The sequence below is a fragment of the Epithele typhae genome (genome assembly GCF_022376455.1).
Source record: "Epithele typhae strain CBS 203.58 chromosome Unknown BXZ73scaffold_10, whole genome shotgun sequence".
In the NCBI taxonomy this organism is placed as follows: Eukaryota; Fungi; Basidiomycota; class Agaricomycetes; order Polyporales; family Epitheliaceae; genus Epithele; species Epithele typhae.
The window spans coordinates 442,518-459,820 of record NW_025954201.1 but is presented as its reverse complement, the minus strand read 5'-3'; the positions used below and the strand labels follow the sequence as shown (position 1 = coordinate 459,820).

Genomic DNA, 17,303 nt, shown 5'->3' with positions numbered 1-17,303 from the left:
CCGTACTTCCCTCGAGCTGTCCTTCTAACTTGATCCTCCATCTTCAGCTCTGCTTGATGAAGTGAGGATGGGCCCGCGGTACAACGTCCAGATCCCCGGTGCTTGCGTTGTCCCGAAGGCAATGGTCGACGGATGCACAAGGGCGGACGATCAATCCCTTGCTCTGCTCAAAGTTCCCACCTCAGACCAGGATGACCGCTCACACATGGTCGCACTGTGCTCACTCACTGTGGCGGAAGCTCTCAATACGACATCATTTGTCACGCTCCCCGTCTACACAGCACGGGCGAGGACATATGTCGCGAAGACGGAGAGTAGCGGCTTGGGTGTGTTTGCGAGCACGGACGTTGCCCGTGGTGAGCTCCTCTTCCGCGAGCATCCACTCCTGGTATACCCCCAGATGGTCCCGTTCCACAGTTTCCGGCCTCCGGGCGAACAGTACCCCGAGCTAGACGATGCCATCTCCAAATTGTCCGCCACGGACCGCCAGGCGTTCTTCAACCTCGCCAATAGCTGCCCCTATGAATCCTCGCCGACGAAAGGGATCATCGACACCAATGCGGTACACATCGGCCTCCTGTCAGGCTCCCAAGCAGAATACGCGGCGGTCTGCAAGCAGCTCTCAAGGGTCAACCATAGGTGCGTTTGTCCTCCTGACCTCCCGTCTTCCCCCACCAACCTCTGCGTGCTACGTGCAGTTGCTCCCCCAACGGCCACTACCACTTCTGCCCCTCCTCCCTCTCGCTCGAACTGCGCGCTCTTCAGCCCATCTCCGCCCACACCGAAGTGACGATCTCCTACGTGGACCCCACGCTCCCCCGTGCCGCACGTCTCGCCGCCCTCGCTTCATACGCCTTCACGTGCACATGCCCTTCCTGCTCCCTTCCCGAGTCCGTTTCACCCGAGTCCGACGCCCGCCGTGCGTTCCTCGCCCGGACAGTCACGGACGACGCTGCCCTCTCAAGATGGGCCCGCGATCCCTCGCTACCAGACGCCATGGGCGCGCTCGCCGACCGTGCATACGTGCGCGCGTGCGAAGCCGAAGGCGGGCTCTTCATTGAAGACGCGTGGACGGCACCGATCGCGCGGCTTGTGAAGGCCTGCTGCGCACTCGAAGACGCTCCTGGGGCGAGGGAGTGGGCAAGACGGGGACGCGAGTTGAGCCTGGCATTCACGGGCGAAGACGGGGGGTGGGCGGAGGTGGAGAGGTGGCCAGAGAGGACGGGGTGGTGGGGGTTGAGGAGGCGGGCGAAGGAGGCTGCGGCGACGGCGGCGCTGTGACCAGGGCTAGACTATGGGGTGATCGCAGGGGATGGTGGTGGGTGCCTCACGAATGCTGGATATCGAGATTCATCTCGAGCTGACGCTCATATGCGATGCAGCACTGGCTTTATCTGTTCCATTGTGGCCTCGGTATGGCTTTCGAAGACTCATCTCCCGAGCCAGAAGACGATATCCCCTGAATCGCACAGCAAACGTGCGAGCACGGCGCGAAGATCGTTATCGCCGCCCTGACCTCGTCGATTTCGCACGTCGAATGTGGGTCTGCTCCGCGCCCGGTTCACAACGCATCCACAAAGGAAACACCGCTCGCCGTACTCGGGTTCCAGCTACCAACGTCACCGCGCCACCAGCTCCTCCCAGAACTGAGACCCCATCCGCCGTCGCCGTATGCGGATCCACAGCATCAAGCCCACTACCTGCCTTTTCGCCGACATTCGTCGCCCCCTTCACTGTGGGATCCACATACAGAGCTCGTGCTGACCAATCTGAGATCATCGCCGACGAAAGGAAACGAACTCTGAGCTACGAGACCTCGCCCCGTCCACGGCGCGCGCCTCGTGTCCAGCTGCTCCCTGGGTGGGTGGCCCGAGCGCTCCTCTGGGGGTACTAGAACCCACCCGCCGCGACCGCAGCATCCATCCCTCCTCCCTCCTCCCCGCCGCGCCACTATGCCTACAACCGTCATCCGCACCCGGACGACGACCCAGACGAGCGCGGCGGCCCCTGCCGAGGTCAGTGCGCTGGTTTTTTATTGCACACAAACACGCAATCTGACGCACACCTCGCGGAAACAGCGCTTTCCAGGCCAAGGCAACACGCTCCGCGCGCCCATGCACGCCCCCGCCCCTCAGTACTACGCCCAGTACTACCAATACCCGCACCAACAGTACCAGCAATACCAGCCGCAACAGCCCGAGCGGCGTCACGAGCCAGAAGCGTACCGCTCCACCCACTCGCACTCCAACCCCAATCCTCGTGCGTCCCGCCACGCGACGCCCCCGCCGGCATTCGCGCCCGGGCTCGCTCCCCCTCCATCCGTCCGCTCTCGCCGCGAACGCGACCGCGACCGCGACCGCGACCGCGACCGCGAACGGGACAGATACGACAGCTACGGCCGCAGCGCCCGCGCGCCTCCCCCAGCCTCGCTCCCACCGCCACCTCCGTCCCAAGCCCAAGCCCAGTTCCGCCCAGAGCACCTCACGAACAGCGCCCACACACACCGCCGGCGCGAGTCCCAGCCTCAGCTCGCACCCCTGCAGCCGCCACTCGCTCGCCCGACGCCCGCACACGCACCCGGATCCCAACAACCGCAACCGCAGCCCCAATTTCAACCCCACTCCCAGTCCCACTCTCCACCGCGCTTCCCCGGCCACGGCCAGACCTTGGGCGGGGGCGGCGCGATCGGCAGCGGGCGGTACCGCGAGTCCGTGCGCCCCGCCCCCGCCCCAGCACCCGCGCAGGCGCGGTACGAGTCGCAGGCGGACCGCGCGGAGCGGATGAAGCAGCGGGACAAGGAGCGCGAGCGCGAGATCGCGCGGGAGAAGGCGCTGGAGCGCGAGCGCGAGGAGCTCCGGCGGCGCGACCGGGAGAGGGAGAGGGAGAGGGCCTCGAGGGAGCAGCAGCAACAGCAACAACAGCAGAGGGAGAGGCATGTGCGCCCACACCACAGGCCACCGGTGACGCAACACAGCCAGGTGCGCGTTTTGGCCGCGTTCGGCGTTCCCAGCTGGGGACGTTCGTCGATTATAACATAAATAACTGACGTTCGGACCTGTCTGCAGATCCGCGACCGCAGCGCCCCGCGCCCGTCGACGCCCGCGCCGCGCTGGATGTCGAACGCGGGCCCGTACCCTGCGCCCGGGGCGGCGGCGGCGGCCCCGATTTCCGTCGGAGGGAGCGGCAGGCGGCACGGATGATCGATGTGGGTGAACGTTGAACGTCCACAAGCCCGTCTCTGAAGATTCGAAAAATTTTCTTCGGGCTTTCGGTGGTTGGGAGCAACTACTGGGTGCCATTTGAAGGTGAAAATGGCGGCCCCTCCCATTTGTTCTCGGTATGGTTGTCTGTCCGTTGCCGTTGCCGTTGTCCTTGTACTTTTTCCGTTGTCGCGATGTCGATCTCGATTTCGTTCTCTCCCTCTCCCGTTCGTTCCGTCGATGTATCCTACCCCCGTCTGCGACTCGTAATCCATGCGCCTTCTTCTCGTCCAGCAGTCGACTGCTCGATCCTTGGATCTCATTCTCACACACACGTAGAGTGATCAGGGCGGTGGGTCGGAGCTATCCAAGATTGAGCAAGATCGAGGGCAGTACGGTATGGCGGCGGTAGCGATAGTAGTAAGAGATACGTACGGGGCAGGCGAGGACAGCGTCCAATGAGGCAGGGCAGATGTACAACGAGGTGCGGGTGCGGGTGCGGGTGCGGGTGCTACGGTCAGAAGAGGGAACAACGAGGAGAGAACAGGAATGGGGTAGTGGATAACAGAGAGACAGAGACAGAATAAGAGATAGAGAGAGACTGCACTAGGACTACAGCGAATCGCACGTAGGGAGGGGACAGCGGTGGAGAAGACCGGGTTTCGAAACGACAAGAGGCAAGCGAATAAACAACAAGACCAACGTACGCGCGCGCGCGGCGCCACCCTCCACCCCCACTCCCTCCAGCTCCTCTCGCCGATCCCGCCTGCACGGTGGCGTCCATCGCGGTCGTCCGCAAAGTTGCCGCGTCGGCGGTCGCACGGCCGGTCGAGCTTGCTACGCTTGACGCCGCGCTTGAACGGACGGCCTAGTACGTCTTCGCCCCACCCGAGACGTCCTCCATCTCGTGGTAGTCGTACGGCGCTAACCTCACACGTTCCTCGTCTAAGTCATCCCCAGTTTCGCGGATCGGCGCGCGGCCCACTGAGAGAGAAAGAGGGGAGGGGGGGGGGAGTGGTCGTGAAATCCCGTTACTCACCCTGGTGCTGCGCTCTCGCCGGCCCAGGCGCCCGCGGCGACGAGCGGATGTTCGTCTGCGACGTCTGCGCGGACATGCTCGTGACCGAGCGCGCGTACGGGCGCGGAGAGACGCCGAAGGCCTCGCCAAAGTCCATCTTCGCGTACGTCGACCCGTCCGGGTTCGTGAGCTGGACGCGGGGGCCGTGCGTGCCCGGCTTGCCGCGCCAGTAGTCGCCGAAGAACTTGATCGAGCCCCAGATCTCTCTCGCGAAGTCCGCTGCGAGGGCAGTGGGTGGGGAGTCAGCGCGCGGCAGGACGGGAAGGAGCAGGAAAGTGGACGCACAGTAGTTGATGCTGTCCCAGAGCGGGCGCCAGACGCCAGTCTTGGGTCGACCAGGGATGACGTACTCCTTCCAGGTGTATGCGTAGAGCATGAACGCGGAGAAGACCACCATCTGCGTGGGGGTTGAGGGTGCAGGGACTTAGCACGGCCAGCTCGAATGGGGAGGAAGGGCCAACGGGGGACGCGGGATAGAAGAGCTGGATGCGTACCTCGATACAGATCGCCAGGGCATTAAGACCGTCGGCGACGTTCGTCTCCGTCCAGTACTGCGTGCCGTGGATCACCCGGCCCTCGAGTGCGGAGAACTACGTAACAGCGTTCGTCGGTCAGAACCGCACACGACAGAGAGAAGAGCAACATACGACGAGGGACTGGTAGAAGGTGAACATGACGATGAGCTTGATGGCGAGGAACTTGGACAGCGGCTTGCGGCCGACAAGCTCGTCTTTCGTAAGCCCGTAGAAGATGAGCAGACCGTAGAGCGCGATGCTGCGGATTGGAGGGCAGGTTGGTCACACGAATGCTGAGGGATCAGAGCAAGGACTCACGTTATCGTGAAGAAGTCTATGACGCTGATGTATGCGTTCGCAGTCTTGAGGCTCCAGGGTCCGGACTCGCACAGCACACCATAGTGCTGGCAGATGATGCCGGCAATGGAGAGAACTGCGGTGCGAGTTGGGTAGAGTGCATACACGCAGGATGTAGGAGAGCGTACTGGGGCGGAGGATAATGTACTGCATTACAGACCACTTGACAGTATACATGAAGTACGCCTGTAGACAACGTTCGGTCAGGGAGCGCGAACACATGCCAGTGAGTGGTGCATATACGCACTTTTGTGGGCCGGTACCGCCAGCAGCAGAAGGGAATGGGGAGGGCGTGCTTGTCCTTGCGAGTCATCGCATTGTCAACGTCGTGTTCCGCGGCGGTTGCGGCAACATATTCAATGAGGAGAAGGCTTGCGTGGTGAACAGATATGAGATAGAGCAAGCATGAGGGGGAGGAAGGACGTACAGGAAGGCACTGAGGGTGACGGACTGGGAAATGACGGGATGAGCACACCATGCATGATAAGAGCAAGGAAGTGGGAAGGGGGAATCTTGCACGGAGACGGGGAGAATACAGAAATGATGCTCGCCTCATAGACTGCGGTGCAGAAAACGGATTAGACGTGAAGCGACAAAGAAAAAAGAGAAGGCACGGACCAACTTCAATGAGCTCATAGTAGGTGTAACTCCGGAAGAAGCGGTAGGAGAAGAAGGAGATGATGGCGTAGACGGCAGGCATGTACAATATTCGTATGCTGTGCCGCATAGAGTGAGCATCCCTGCCAAGGCGCAGATCGGACACACGCACATTTGTCGCTGCTCCCCGCGATTGGTGTAGTTGCTAAGCGCATACAGTCAGCGTGTCTCCGGAGCGGACGAGTGCAGTTGAGCTCACCGGCAGTGGAAGGCGACATTGATGGTGGTGAGGAGGACGGTCTGAGAAGAGGCAGAACACGTCCGATAAACGTTAGCCAAGAAATGACGGAGAGGGGGACGTACGATTGCGGCGCACACGCCGGCGATGAGCCATCCTATCCGGTGGGCGTCCCAATGGATGCCGTTCTCGTCCCAGAAGTCAGACTGATCGATGGCCTGCTGGTTGTCGGACGGGCAGAGGGTGGAGTTGACCATCGCGGAGCCCGGAGGGGAGGAATGCTCGGGGAGGAGGACGCCAAGCGAGGGCGGCGCGGGAAGGCACAGCAGAGGGTGATGAACAAGGAGGCCAAGCGGAAGAGAGGGCGAAGGGGGAAGGAGTGTCTTTTAAGGCGTGCGCCGAGGAGCCGCTCAGCAGCACGAGATGGGGAGAGGAGAAGGATGTGGCCGTGCGTTCGGTGCGCTGCGGAGAACCGGACTGGGAGACAAGCTTCCCGGCGGTCGCACTGCGGACTCGGGCGCTTGTCCTCCCTCCGACGGACCCCGAACGCGTGCGGCGGTGTCGAGGGCGACGACCACCTGCGTCGGGGGCCCAGAGCTGGCGGTAAAACGTTGTGCTCTGTTGTTCAGACTGTTTTTTGCTCCTCACCATTGCACATCCACACGGACCGATACAGAACAACAGCGGAGCGCGTGCTCCGCCTCGGTCATCTTCCATTACAGCCTATCGGCCTCGAGGAATTCGTGCTGCAGCGTCTCCTTCGCCGAACGCCGTGTTGACTCGGTTAGGTCGCGTCATATCCAACCTCTGCTCCCACAGTGCCTTCCTGTGTTTACCCATTCGCAAAGTTTGGCTCCAGGCTAGTGAGTGGCCTCTCCGGTGCGCTCGACTTGCGTCGCCTGTACTGATTGGAGTGCCGATTGTTGTATTCTGGGTTGCTCACGTTCAGAACCCTCGGCCGAGGGTGCTACCATTGCGCCCGTCCTCGCAATCTGAGTGGGGCCGGTCGACCGTCGGACAGGGTCGGACAGGTCCGCCTGGTTTGTGCCCTATTCGCAGAGCATGAAGCCAACAGCATTATTCGCGCAGAGAGTGCGAGAGGAACTTATCGGTAACTCGAGCGGGCGCTCGCGGAACCGAATCTCTGCTTACCGCGGTACCGGGCGCCTTGGGCAAACATACTCTTATGTTCGTACCACCATCATCTCCTCTCAGGACTCAAGGTACCATCTGCTTGCACGATATCCTCGTTTCTGCCAACGCTTCAGAATATGTGTTGCTCACACCCATTGCCGTCTTTTCCCAGCCCGTTACCGCCTCTTCCTTTTGCCCGTAATCGCTGCATACATGCGGTCATTATACTCTGTATGCACACATTAGTCGCAGTCTCGTAGACCTCTCCCATCAACCGAGCGGTCTTATAAAGTTGTATGTGCGTCATCATCTCAGTGAGTCCAAGCATCAGTAACTGAACCAGTCAGTGCTCACCACAACTCCCTAGTCGCGTACTTCGGTCTCCCTCATTCGATCGTCACATCGTAATGTCCCGAACAGACCTCGTCAAGGCTCATCGACCCATCGAGACCGCGCCAGCCCGACCAGAGGGTACATGCCCGCCGCCGTGTCAGCCTCCTCCAAGTGTATAACTGCGTCGCGCGACGGACTGCCATCTCCAGTTTTCCCTCCTGCTCTCGACGTCCGCCATGACTCTCCTCGACCGCTTTCGCCCCACCTCCTTCCCTCGGCGCTATCCCCGATGGATGGTCGGCCGGCCGCTGCTCATCGGCTCGTCCGCCCTCGCCTCTCTCGGGGACGCCATGTTCGGCTACAGCCAAGGCGTCATTGGCTCCCTCCAGGTCCAGCCACCGTTCATCCGCCGCTTCTTCGGGAGCAACGTCACACTCGAGCAGATCCAAGCCGGCAACAATGGGGTCGATCCCATGGTCCAAGGTCGGTCCCGCACACACTTCTTCCGACGCGAGGCTGACCCCGCCCAGCGATCACGGTCTCCTGCCTGAACATCACGGCGTTCATGTCCTCGCTCTTCGCCGCCTACCTCTGCGACGTTCTCGGCCGACGCAGCGCGATCCGCATTGGAGGCATCATCTACTTCGTCGCCGCCATCTTCCAGGTCGTCGCCCCCACCCTCGCCTGGCTCATCTTTGGCCGCTCCCTCCAGGGCGTCGGCGTCGGCATCCTGTCCATGACCGTGCCCATCCTCCAGTGTGAGATCGCGCCGGGCCACGCGCGCGGGATGTTCATCTCGATCGAGTACATCGCGCTCAACGCCGGCTACGCGCTCTCCACCTGGGTCGGTTTCGCGTTCTTCTTTTCGCTTCCCTCCGAGATGGCCTGGCGCGGCCCGTACATCATCCAGGCCGTCTTCGCCCTCGTCCTCATCCTCTGGTCCTTCATCCTCCCGGAAACGCCGCGCTTTCTGATCAAGAACGGCTTCTCGGACGAGGGCCTCCAGGTGCTCGCGGACCTGCACGCCGCGGGCGACGTCGACGCCCCGCACGTGCGCGCGACGCACGCGTCCATCGTCGCTGCCACCAAGGCCGAGGCCGCCACTGGCGACGCGTCCTGGCGCGAGCTCTTCCGCGTCTACGGCGCGCGCACGCTCGTCGGCGTCTCCTGCCAGGTCTTCGCGCAGTGCAACGGCATCAACGCGATCCTCTACTTCCTCCCCGAGAACCTCGCCCGCGCGGGCTTCTCGATCGAGCGCTCGCTCCTCTACGCCGCCGCCTCCGCGCTGCTCTTCTGCACGGGCACGATCCCGACCATGTTCGGCATCGACCGGCTCGGGCGCCGCCCGTTCCTCGTCGTCGGCAGCGCCGGGCTCGCGGCCGGACTCGCGGTAGTCGGCGGGCTGCAGTACTACGTCGACGGGCTCCCGCTGGGCCCCGCGCGGCTCCCGGGCGCGAACGGGATCTTCGCCGCCGTCTGCGTCTACCTCTGGTTCTACGCCGCGACGTAAGTCTCCCATCGTCCCTCCACTACACGTGCGCACAGCTGACCGCGCGCACACAGCTGGGGCCCGGGCCCGTGGCTGCTCGGCGCGGAGATCTTCCCGATGCGCGCGCGCGCGAAGGGCATGGCGCTCTCGAACACCGCGAACTGGTTGTGCAACTTCGGGGTCGCGTTCGCGACGCCGCCGCTGTTCGCCGCGCTCGGCGCCGGCTTCTACTTCGTCCTCGCCGGCGCGTGCGTCGTCTCCGGCGTCTTCGTCTTCTTCGTCTACCCCGAGACCGCGCACAAGACGCTCGAGGAGCTCGGGGAGGCGTTCGGCACGCGCGGGGCGGGGCGCGCGGGTGCAGCGGGCGGGGAAGGGAGCGGGGAGGAGGAGGGGAAGGAGCTCGTGCCGGTGCGGCGAGGGGTGTTGCTCGAGCGCAGGCCGACGCCGTATGCGCCGCCGCCGTGCGGGGCGGCGTCGTTGAGGGTCCCGGCGAGCGATGGGCGGAGCGAGTCGAGCAGTTCGGATGGGTCGGACAAGGCGATGCAGATGAGTGTGTGCTTCGAGGATTCGAAGGAGTAGGCATGCGAGGTATCCTTGGGTTTTACCATGTTCGGGTATATGTATCGGTGGTGGTGTTTTTTGGGCGTATGGATGTCAACTACAGCGTTGTCTCCTAGGTGCGGCAGCACCCAGTGCCCAGGGAGATAAGATCGGGAAGCCAATGGCGTCTGAATCTAACAACCGCAAACAAACGACAAAGCCCGTGCGCTGACGAGCGATCGGTCTCTTTCCCGACCGCCACCGCCCCCGATGGCGGACCCGGGCTCGACGCTGAACGTGCCGTACGACATCGTCGTGATCGTCGTCCACGCGCTCGCCAAGGACCTCTCCGGCTTCGAGCCCACCGTCTACGCCGCCCTCCGCACCCTCTGCCTCGTCAACCGCGAGTGGTGCGCGCTCGCCCGCCCCCACCTCTACTCCTACGTCTGGCTCGCCAAGCTCCGCAACCACATCCTCTTCTGCCGCACCGTCACCGCCGCCCCCCACCTCGGCGCCCTCGTCCGCGACCTCAAGTCGTACATCTTCCTCCGCGGGTCCGACGGCTGGCGCGCGGGCACCACCGCGCTCGGCGGGCCCTTCGCCCCGCCGATGACGCGCGCCGCGGCGGAGGCGCTCACGAACCTGCGCGCGCTCGCGTTCGCGTCCGACGCCGCGGTGGTGACCGTCCCGCAGCCGCTGCTCGCGGCGATGGCGCACTGCGCGCGGTGCGCGCGCCTCCGCGCGCTCTCGCTCTCCGGCTTCAGCTTCATGTCCTTCGCGCTCCTTCGCGACTTCGTGCAGGGGTTCCGCGGGGTCGCGACGCTGCGGGTTCGGCGCTGCGACTGGCTCCCGAACCGGATCGCGCCGCCGGTGCCGGCGCACGCCCCGGTGGAGAGCGTGCGGAGCGTGGACGTGAGTGCCCTTGCTTTCTTTCGACCGCGTCCCGGTGGGGTCTTCACGCACGGGGCACACAGATCCACGCGATGGCGACGACGGCCAACAGCCTGCTCAATCTCACCGGGCCCGCCGTGACGGAGCTGAAGCTGTGGTGCAGGGGCATGTCCGGCGGCCCGGACACCTGTTCAGGTTCGTCGGGACTCGGGGGCACGGCAGCAGGCGTACACGCGCTCAGATCCTCGAACCCCAGCGATCCGACGGTACAGCGCGCTCCGGAGCATAGAGCTCACCTACGACGGCGCTGAAGTGCACTGGATGATCGACGCGCTCGGCAATGTGTCCTCGCCCGCCGTGTCCCAGGTCGTGATCAATCACGTCCTCAGACGTCTGACTCCGTCGTCCGGGTCGGTGGCGCGCGAGTACACCGAGAGGCTCGACCACCTGCTTTGCGAACCGCGCTTCCTCGGGCTCCAGCGGGTGGTGGTGCGGGTGTACCTTCCCGTGCTGCACGATGGGGAGGTGTGGATGAAGCTGGTCGTCGATGCGTTCCCCCAGTGCCAGGCCCGCGGCATTTTGATCTCGTCGGTGCATGAAGGTGCGGCACGCCTTGCTGTTACTACGTATCACTGCAGGACTGACGCAGGCGGTCTGATACAGGCGATCCGGACGAGACGCGAAATGTGTGACACTTACTGACAATGCCCATATTCTCCATGCTTTCGCTCTTGGACACGACTGTATGCTGACCGACCTCTTATTGAATTGACCTCGATGACGCGCGACTGGGACGGAACACGGATCATACTCGCGATACATCAAGATCCGAACCTTGTCTACTGCGTCAGACTTAAGAGCCACTTCAACCCATTTCGCATCTCCTCATGCACTTGATGCGTACATCGCAAGGTGGGACACCAGTAGTGACTGGCATGGACGAGACCGTTGTGCCTATGTGCAACACGAGTCAGAGGGTTGTATCGTCAAGAGGGAAGAAGTAGTGCACGCACTGAACAAGTTTCGTCGGAACGCCAGCTTCCCGGAGGACGCGTTCGTACAGGATCCCTTCGTCTCTGAGTGGATCGCACTCCATGACCTGGATGAACGCCGCAGGAAGACCCCCTTTCGAAGGCGCGAGTAATGGCGACATTCGCAGGTCCGTTGGAGGTTTAGGGTCATAGATTTCTGAAAGGTGTTTCAACAACGGCTTAGACGCGAGGTGTTCAATGGGGCGACATACTGTGGGCCGCAAAAACGCCTGCCTTAGACAGGATCGGCGTATCGGTGAATTCCTCCAGAGACTTCAACTCGGCATCGAACCTGTTTCGCTTTCTTAGGACGTCCAACACGTCCAACGCGCGAGAAGACGTACACTTCCGGCCGGCAGTCGGGATGACACACTGCAGCTTCGCGTAGATACTGCCCGGTTAAGCGCTTTCCCGCCAAGAATGGATCGTCTCGCGCCTTGAGAGCGACCGCGGCAGCGAGGTTCCCTCCCGCCGAGTCTCCCCCGACGATGAACCCCTTGCTGAGCGATATTCGAAGGGCCGAGGCGTGGTTCGCGACCTGAGCAGATGAGGCTCAGAGCCTTCTGGAGAAGCAAAAGCGGACTTACCCAGTCGAGGGCGGCGTAACAGTCGTTGAACGCGTAAGGGAATGTGTGCTCCGGGGCACAGCTGGGGGATGTCGGACGCTCAAAAGCCGGATCGTGCATGTCATGGGGAGAGTGCTCACCGATATTCCACACTGACGATCACGACTTGCAGCTCAACGCACAGCAAGCGCAAAGGGAAGTCGTCTTGTTCGACATCTCCAGTGACCCACCCTGGGAACACGGTGAAAAACGAGACGCGGACATGTGCATGACACATACCTCCGCCGTGGAACCACAGGAAGACCGGGTACATCGCGTCATCACTCCCAGTCGGCGCCAGCAGCCTGACCTTGATCTCGCTGTGTTCCACCGGGACGGATTCGTCTTTGACCGTATACAGCGAGCCTGCCAATCGCGTTCGCGTCATCTCCACAGCCGCGCCGAAAGGAATAGCGCGAAGCGCGATCGGCGTAAAACAGTGTACGTACCGTCTGGCAGACGCGCCTCGTGGAACTTGAAGAACTCGACCAACGTCTCTCTGTCGACCTGGCGCGCGTGCTCGGCAGACGACATGCCCTCAGGGACGGGCTGAGAGTTCGTGATGCGCCGGTGGGTGGTCAGAGCTGCTTCGAGTTCTGGGTCGAGCTTGTAGACCATCGTGTGCTTCCGGGGCTATCGCGCAGAGATCTGGCTCGGGAGAAGGGATCGCAGGGACCGTGATCAGCGCGAGAGCGAAGGCAGGCCTCGGGTTGCCTCCCTCGCCGTCGCTCCTGTCCTACGCCTGCTGTGGAGTGTTCGCACGACGGCGCGTGGGGTGTGCCTCTGCCCGTACGCGGCCCGCATGAAGACGGGCAGTGGTCACATGTTGAAGATTGCGAGCTGGAGGTCGGCAATGGCGTCACTCTGGGCCATCCAAGCAACGGTTGCGTAGGGAGTTCTTCTGTTTGGTATCGATCTCAGCTTCTCATGCCGTGCGGCGATTGAGGAGTAGACTGACCTTAGTGTCTGAATATTTGTCGGTTTGAGTCAGTAGTGCATCGATACAAGTGAGACGGTGGGGCAGTGAGCCTGGTCAACATGAAACAACGGACCCAGTGGCGAACGAGCTGTTGAGTTCGGAACTCCGAATCTTCCACGGCGCTTAAACCATTTGACCCCGTGACCGCTGTGGCGCGTAGCCCAAGTCTCAAAGATTACGAGTATACCACCTTCCTCCACTCTTGGCAATTATCCTGCGCAGACACAATATCTATTCTCGCCTTTACTCTCTACAAGCTCGCAAGCATGGATTCCAAAACTACCTTGGGCTTCACAAGCAATACTACGCGTCTTGCGTTTCGCCCCTTCGCACCATCCTCAATCTCGCGCAGCAGCCCCAAAGACGTGGTGCATAGCACAGTCTGCCTCCCAACTTCCTGCTCCTCTCTCGCCCTCTTCCTCAGATCCGCCCAGTCGTCCGTCATTTCTTTATAGTCAAAGTCCTTCCCGTGAGTGACGGAGACCAACGACATGTGTCGCGAGACTACCTCCTCACCCACCACTCGTCGGAAGTCGAACGCGGTCCGGATGAAGTCGCGCAGCGCGCCCGCGTGAGCGGCTTGAAGCTCCCTGTGAAGTTCTTCGGTGGAATCGGAGACTCCGCAAGCGCGGAGGACGATCGCGAGTTGCGTGGTGAGCTCTTCCTCATTCCTTTGGCACAGCCGGTCCTCGGGCTTCCGGAGCGCGCGAATATGGGTGCGGCAGAGGATGCGCCATTGCGCGGAAATGGGTTGTGGCTCTGCTCTAGTGTCGGCGATGTGCGTGCGGGATGGTATGGGCGTGAGGTCACGTACCATGGGCTCTTATGCTCTGGTATACTTCCTCGTAAGCCTTCTGCGTCCCCCTATCCCACAAGTCCCAGGCGAGGGAGAGCCTGTGAGCATATGCGACCATGATGGCTTGTATGCCGACTTGGACGAGGAAGGGTTCGCCATCATGTTTTGCCCGGCGCAGCGTGTCGACGAAGGTCTTCGAGAGTAGACCTCCCTTCACTAGGGTTTCGCACGCCTGGGCAACTCCGTCCTTCTCCCCCGCACGACGGTCCTGATGTGCGTCCGCAATTGCCGCGGCAGTCTGATACGCGAGTGCATTGAGCGTGGCTACGAGTGGGATGACGTCGCTGTCGGCGATATTGTCCGCTCTGTGGAGGAACACCCGGGCAGCTTGGAGATCGACGGTGCGTGCCTCGAGGAGGGCGGTCATCTTGTCCATCTGGTCTTGTTTAGCGGCGAGGGCGCGTTCGAAACCCTGAACCTGGGCGCGCAAGTGTTGGTTCTCGCATTGAAGGCATTGGCAAGGAGAGTTTGTAGGTGAGGAGGGGTCCGGAGCACGGGATTGTCCACCCCCGTCGCCGTTGAACCAGTTCATGGTGGGCGATGATGGGAGCCAGAACGGATGGTCGATGGGGTGAGGGGACTAAGATCTGCGCCCACTGTATATCTGCAGCGTGGATTCATATCCGAATTTTACCGCAGCAGGTCGTGTTGAGAGGTTGCCACTTTTAGTCATTACCTCTCCACAGAGGTAATGTCTACCTCCGCTTCTTACCGCAGGCTCAGACGCTCTTCTACCGCAGTACAGTCTTCAAGCTTCAAGAAAGGCGCAACCGTTCTCTCCCACCCGCAACCTACCCTCTCCCGACCACCATCTTCATCTCTCCACTGCGAATATCCTTCGAAATATGCCTGCCCTGAGACCCTACAGCGGCCAAGTCCGTAAACTGGTCATGGGTATAGACATCGGTACATCCCACTCCGGCGTCGCATACGCACTCCTGGAGCCCGGAGAGATTCCTGAGATCCGCAGTGTAACGCGGTATGTCGCTACTGTCGATTGTAGTCGGATTCGTGGCCACTCATCCATATTTCCCCGTGTGCAGCTTCCCGGGTCACGAAGCCTCGCCGGGGGACTGCAAAATCCCTTCAATCCTCTATTATACTCCAGGCGGGTCTGTAGCGTATGCCGGCGCTGAAGCCGTAGCTCCTGGGGTAGATCTGAAAGCAGATGATGAGGGTCTGATCTTCGTCGAGTGGTGCGTTCCCATCTGCTGCTCAACGTTCAAGTCCCGACCATATGTGTATTGCGCCGTTTAGGTTTAAACTCCACATGATTCCGGAGCGCCTCCAGTCGGGTGAAATCAAGAAGCGCGACCTCCCGTCCCTTCCTCCGGGCAAGAGCGTCGTTTCTGTCTTCGCTGATTTCCTTGCGTATCTCTTCTCGTGCGCGCGGCAGTACATTCGCGAGACGCATGCGAACGGTAAGCGCTTATGGGAATCACTCGAAGACGACATCGAGTTCGAGCTGTCGCACCCTAATGGGTGGGAAGGGATGCAGCAGAGCAAGATGCGCCAAGCGGCGATCATGGGTGGACTGGTCCCGAACACGGTCGAAGGTCGCGGACGCGTGCACTTCGTTACTGAGGGCGAAGCGAGCCTCCATTTCTGCGTACAAAGTGGATTGACGACCGACTCCATGCAGGTATGCTTGATCGTATCATTGGATCACGCAGCTGACGGCGCGGTTAGGACGGCCAAAGTGTTATGATCGTTGATCTCGGAGGAGGAACGGTTGATATCAGCAGCTACGGTTTCGTATCTAAGTCACCACTCGTCGTCGAAGAAGTTGCTGCTCCAGAGTGTTTGTGGTTCTGCCTTAATATCCATTCATACCCTACACTCATTCATATTTCAATGCAGGTATCCTACAGGGCTCCACTCGTATCAACGCACGGGCCGCGATATATTTGAAAGGTGGAACTAGCACTCACAAATCTTCTGTATGCTTATTCTAGCTTTATACAGCGCTGCTGAAAAACTCGCCATATGGGGAAGACGACTACATTAAGTTGATGCTTGAAAGCTTCGAGATGTCGACGAAGAGAGTGTTCAAAGATGAAAATCAGTCGTCCTATGTCAAATTCGGGACTCCGTTCTGTAGCGACCCGCAGGTGAAGATTCGTCGCGGGCAACTGACGCTTACTGGGTACATCTCGTCTTAAAGTGTAGATGGTCGCATTCCTGACCGCGATATCCAGCGACGTTATGCGGTCATTGTTCCAGCCATCACTAGATTCCATTATCTCCGCGATCAAGAAGCAACTTCGAGACGCCACTAAACCCCCAAGTGTGCGCAGTCTCACCCTTCCTACAATAATAAAAGCGTATCTTGACATAGTTGCTCACAGACAGTGTTTCTCGTTGGTGGATTCGCAGCCAACCCTTGGTTATACTCTGCGCTAGATAACCGGCTGCAAACTCTCGGCCTCTCGCTCTGTCGCCCGGACTCGCATACGTACGCCTCCTACTTTCACTCGTGGGTTAAGTTCGCATTAACATGCATTCTTCTGAACAGAGCCAAAGCGGTGTCAACAGGAGCCGTGTGCTTCTTCCTCGAACACTTCGTGTCTGCACGCGTCATGAAGATGACTTATGGCGCACATGTCATTCTCCACTATGATCCGGAGGATTCAGAGCACTTCACGCGCAGGGCTAATAGGTATACTGACGCATCAGGAGATATTTGTGTACCCTGTGGCTTTTCATCTATCTTGAAGCGAGTAAGTACCAAGTTCCGAACACCTTTGACACTGGGATTCAAATTTTCGCATGCGATATTCATCCATGTTGCAGGGGTCACGCATACGAGAGACGGAGGAGTTTTATCACAAATACAGTCGTGTAGCGCACACGTCGAGCGCGCTCGACAGCATCACGACCAAGGTCATCTGTTACAGCGGACCTGACAGCGACCCAGCCTGGTTGGACATCGATACTCGTGAATCATGTCATCTAATGCACATTCCTTTCGGCTGCTGATCGTGTTCCTTCCGTGCAGATCTGTTTCAACCGGTATGCTGTATCAGCGCCGACACGTCGTGTGTCAAGCGAAAGGCGCAGCTTGGAGTCAATGGAGAAGTTTACTACAAGCAATCCTACGATGTTGTTCTGCTCTGCGGGCTTACAGAGCTTGAAGCCCAGATCAGGTGGCGGGAAAATGTGAGTCCAATCGCCTTTTCAGTGGGTGTTAGCTCATGTATTTCCGCATGTTTCCCGCTCTGAATCCACCAGGGGAAGGAGAGACGGTAGGTGGTCCTCTGCACTGAACCAAGTGGTCATCTAACGACCAGTCGTTTAGGGGCCCTGCCAGGATCATTTATGAGGACGATTAAGTCTGTATGTCCCGTGTCATGCAATCCCGATGAGACGTCATGGTTGAATATAACGGTTGAAGGCCACGTACTAAATGCTACGATGTCGATGTTCGTGTGCAACCCGTGTGAGATACCACATCAACACA

At 60.5% G+C, this 17,303-nt stretch overlaps 8 protein-coding genes across 8 annotated transcripts; 5 read left to right on the top strand and 3 right to left on the bottom strand.

Annotated features, from left to right (window-relative positions):
* Positions 1–205: 205 nt before the first annotated feature.
* On the top strand, positions 206–1,281 carry BXZ73DRAFT_43312 (uncharacterized protein; the record flags this gene model as incomplete). The annotated part of the gene is made up of 2 exons (XM_048019120.1): positions 206–639; positions 699–1,281. 2 exons carry the CDS (start codon positions 206–208, stop codon positions 1,279–1,281), a joined length of 1,017 nt encoding a protein of 338 aa, XP_047880259.1.
* A 671-nt stretch (positions 1,282–1,952) lies between these two features.
* Positions 1,953–3,200, top strand: BXZ73DRAFT_99131 (uncharacterized protein; the record flags this gene model as incomplete). The annotated part of the gene is made up of 3 exons (XM_048027908.1): positions 1,953–2,015; positions 2,079–2,978; positions 3,066–3,200. The coding sequence occupies 3 exons, from the start codon at positions 1,953–1,955 to the stop codon at positions 3,198–3,200; spliced, it is 1,098 nt and encodes a 365-aa protein (XP_047880258.1).
* An 868-nt stretch (positions 3,201–4,068) lies between these two features.
* On the bottom strand, positions 4,069–6,242 carry BXZ73DRAFT_75741 (organic solute transporter Ostalpha-domain-containing protein; the record flags this gene model as incomplete). Its single annotated transcript, XM_048022262.1, has 14 exons — positions 4,069–4,184; positions 4,240–4,497; positions 4,564–4,675; positions 4,773–4,868; positions 4,926–5,052; positions 5,112–5,226; positions 5,279–5,336; positions 5,398–5,521; positions 5,578–5,600; positions 5,687–5,709; positions 5,769–5,866; positions 5,920–5,952; positions 6,007–6,047; positions 6,111–6,242. 14 exons carry the CDS (start codon positions 6,240–6,242, stop codon positions 4,069–4,071), a joined length of 1,356 nt encoding a protein of 451 aa, XP_047880257.1.
* A 1,446-nt stretch (positions 6,243–7,688) lies between these two features.
* On the top strand, positions 7,689–9,520 carry BXZ73DRAFT_43295 (general substrate transporter; the record flags this gene model as incomplete). The annotated part of the gene is made up of 3 exons (XM_048019116.1): positions 7,689–7,935; positions 7,983–8,958; positions 9,016–9,520. The coding sequence occupies 3 exons, from the start codon at positions 7,689–7,691 to the stop codon at positions 9,518–9,520; spliced, it is 1,728 nt and encodes a 575-aa protein (XP_047880256.1).
* Positions 9,521–9,751: 231 nt separating this feature from the next.
* BXZ73DRAFT_99128 (uncharacterized protein) lies at positions 9,752–11,064 on the top strand (the record flags this gene model as incomplete). Its single annotated transcript, XM_048027907.1, has 4 exons — positions 9,752–10,393; positions 10,456–10,567; positions 10,629–10,973; positions 11,036–11,064. The coding sequence occupies 4 exons, from the start codon at positions 9,752–9,754 to the stop codon at positions 11,062–11,064; spliced, it is 1,128 nt and encodes a 375-aa protein (XP_047880255.1).
* A 147-nt stretch (positions 11,065–11,211) lies between these two features.
* BXZ73DRAFT_43148 (Alpha/Beta hydrolase protein) lies at positions 11,212–12,626 on the bottom strand (the record flags this gene model as incomplete). Its single annotated transcript, XM_048019089.1, has 7 exons — positions 11,212–11,326; positions 11,386–11,633; positions 11,750–11,941; positions 11,991–12,051; positions 12,110–12,200; positions 12,249–12,374; positions 12,458–12,626. 7 exons carry the CDS (start codon positions 12,624–12,626, stop codon positions 11,212–11,214), a joined length of 1,002 nt encoding a protein of 333 aa, XP_047880254.1.
* Positions 12,627–13,237: 611 nt separating this feature from the next.
* On the bottom strand, positions 13,238–14,375 carry BXZ73DRAFT_75738 (uncharacterized protein; the record flags this gene model as incomplete). Its single annotated transcript, XM_048022261.1, has 2 exons — positions 13,238–13,746; positions 13,802–14,375. The coding sequence occupies 2 exons, from the start codon at positions 14,373–14,375 to the stop codon at positions 13,238–13,240; spliced, it is 1,083 nt and encodes a 360-aa protein (XP_047880253.1).
* A 313-nt stretch (positions 14,376–14,688) lies between these two features.
* Positions 14,689–17,175, top strand: BXZ73DRAFT_99125 (uncharacterized protein; the record flags this gene model as incomplete). The annotated part of the gene is made up of 13 exons (XM_048027906.1): positions 14,689–14,822; positions 14,887–15,039; positions 15,101–15,485; positions 15,533–15,644; positions 15,704–15,757; positions 15,809–15,989; positions 16,042–16,132; positions 16,192–16,298; positions 16,359–16,502; positions 16,681–16,781; positions 16,842–17,002; positions 17,075–17,088; positions 17,142–17,175. 13 exons carry the CDS (start codon positions 14,689–14,691, stop codon positions 17,173–17,175), a joined length of 1,671 nt encoding a protein of 556 aa, XP_047880252.1.
* Positions 17,176–17,303: the final 128 nt, after the last annotated feature.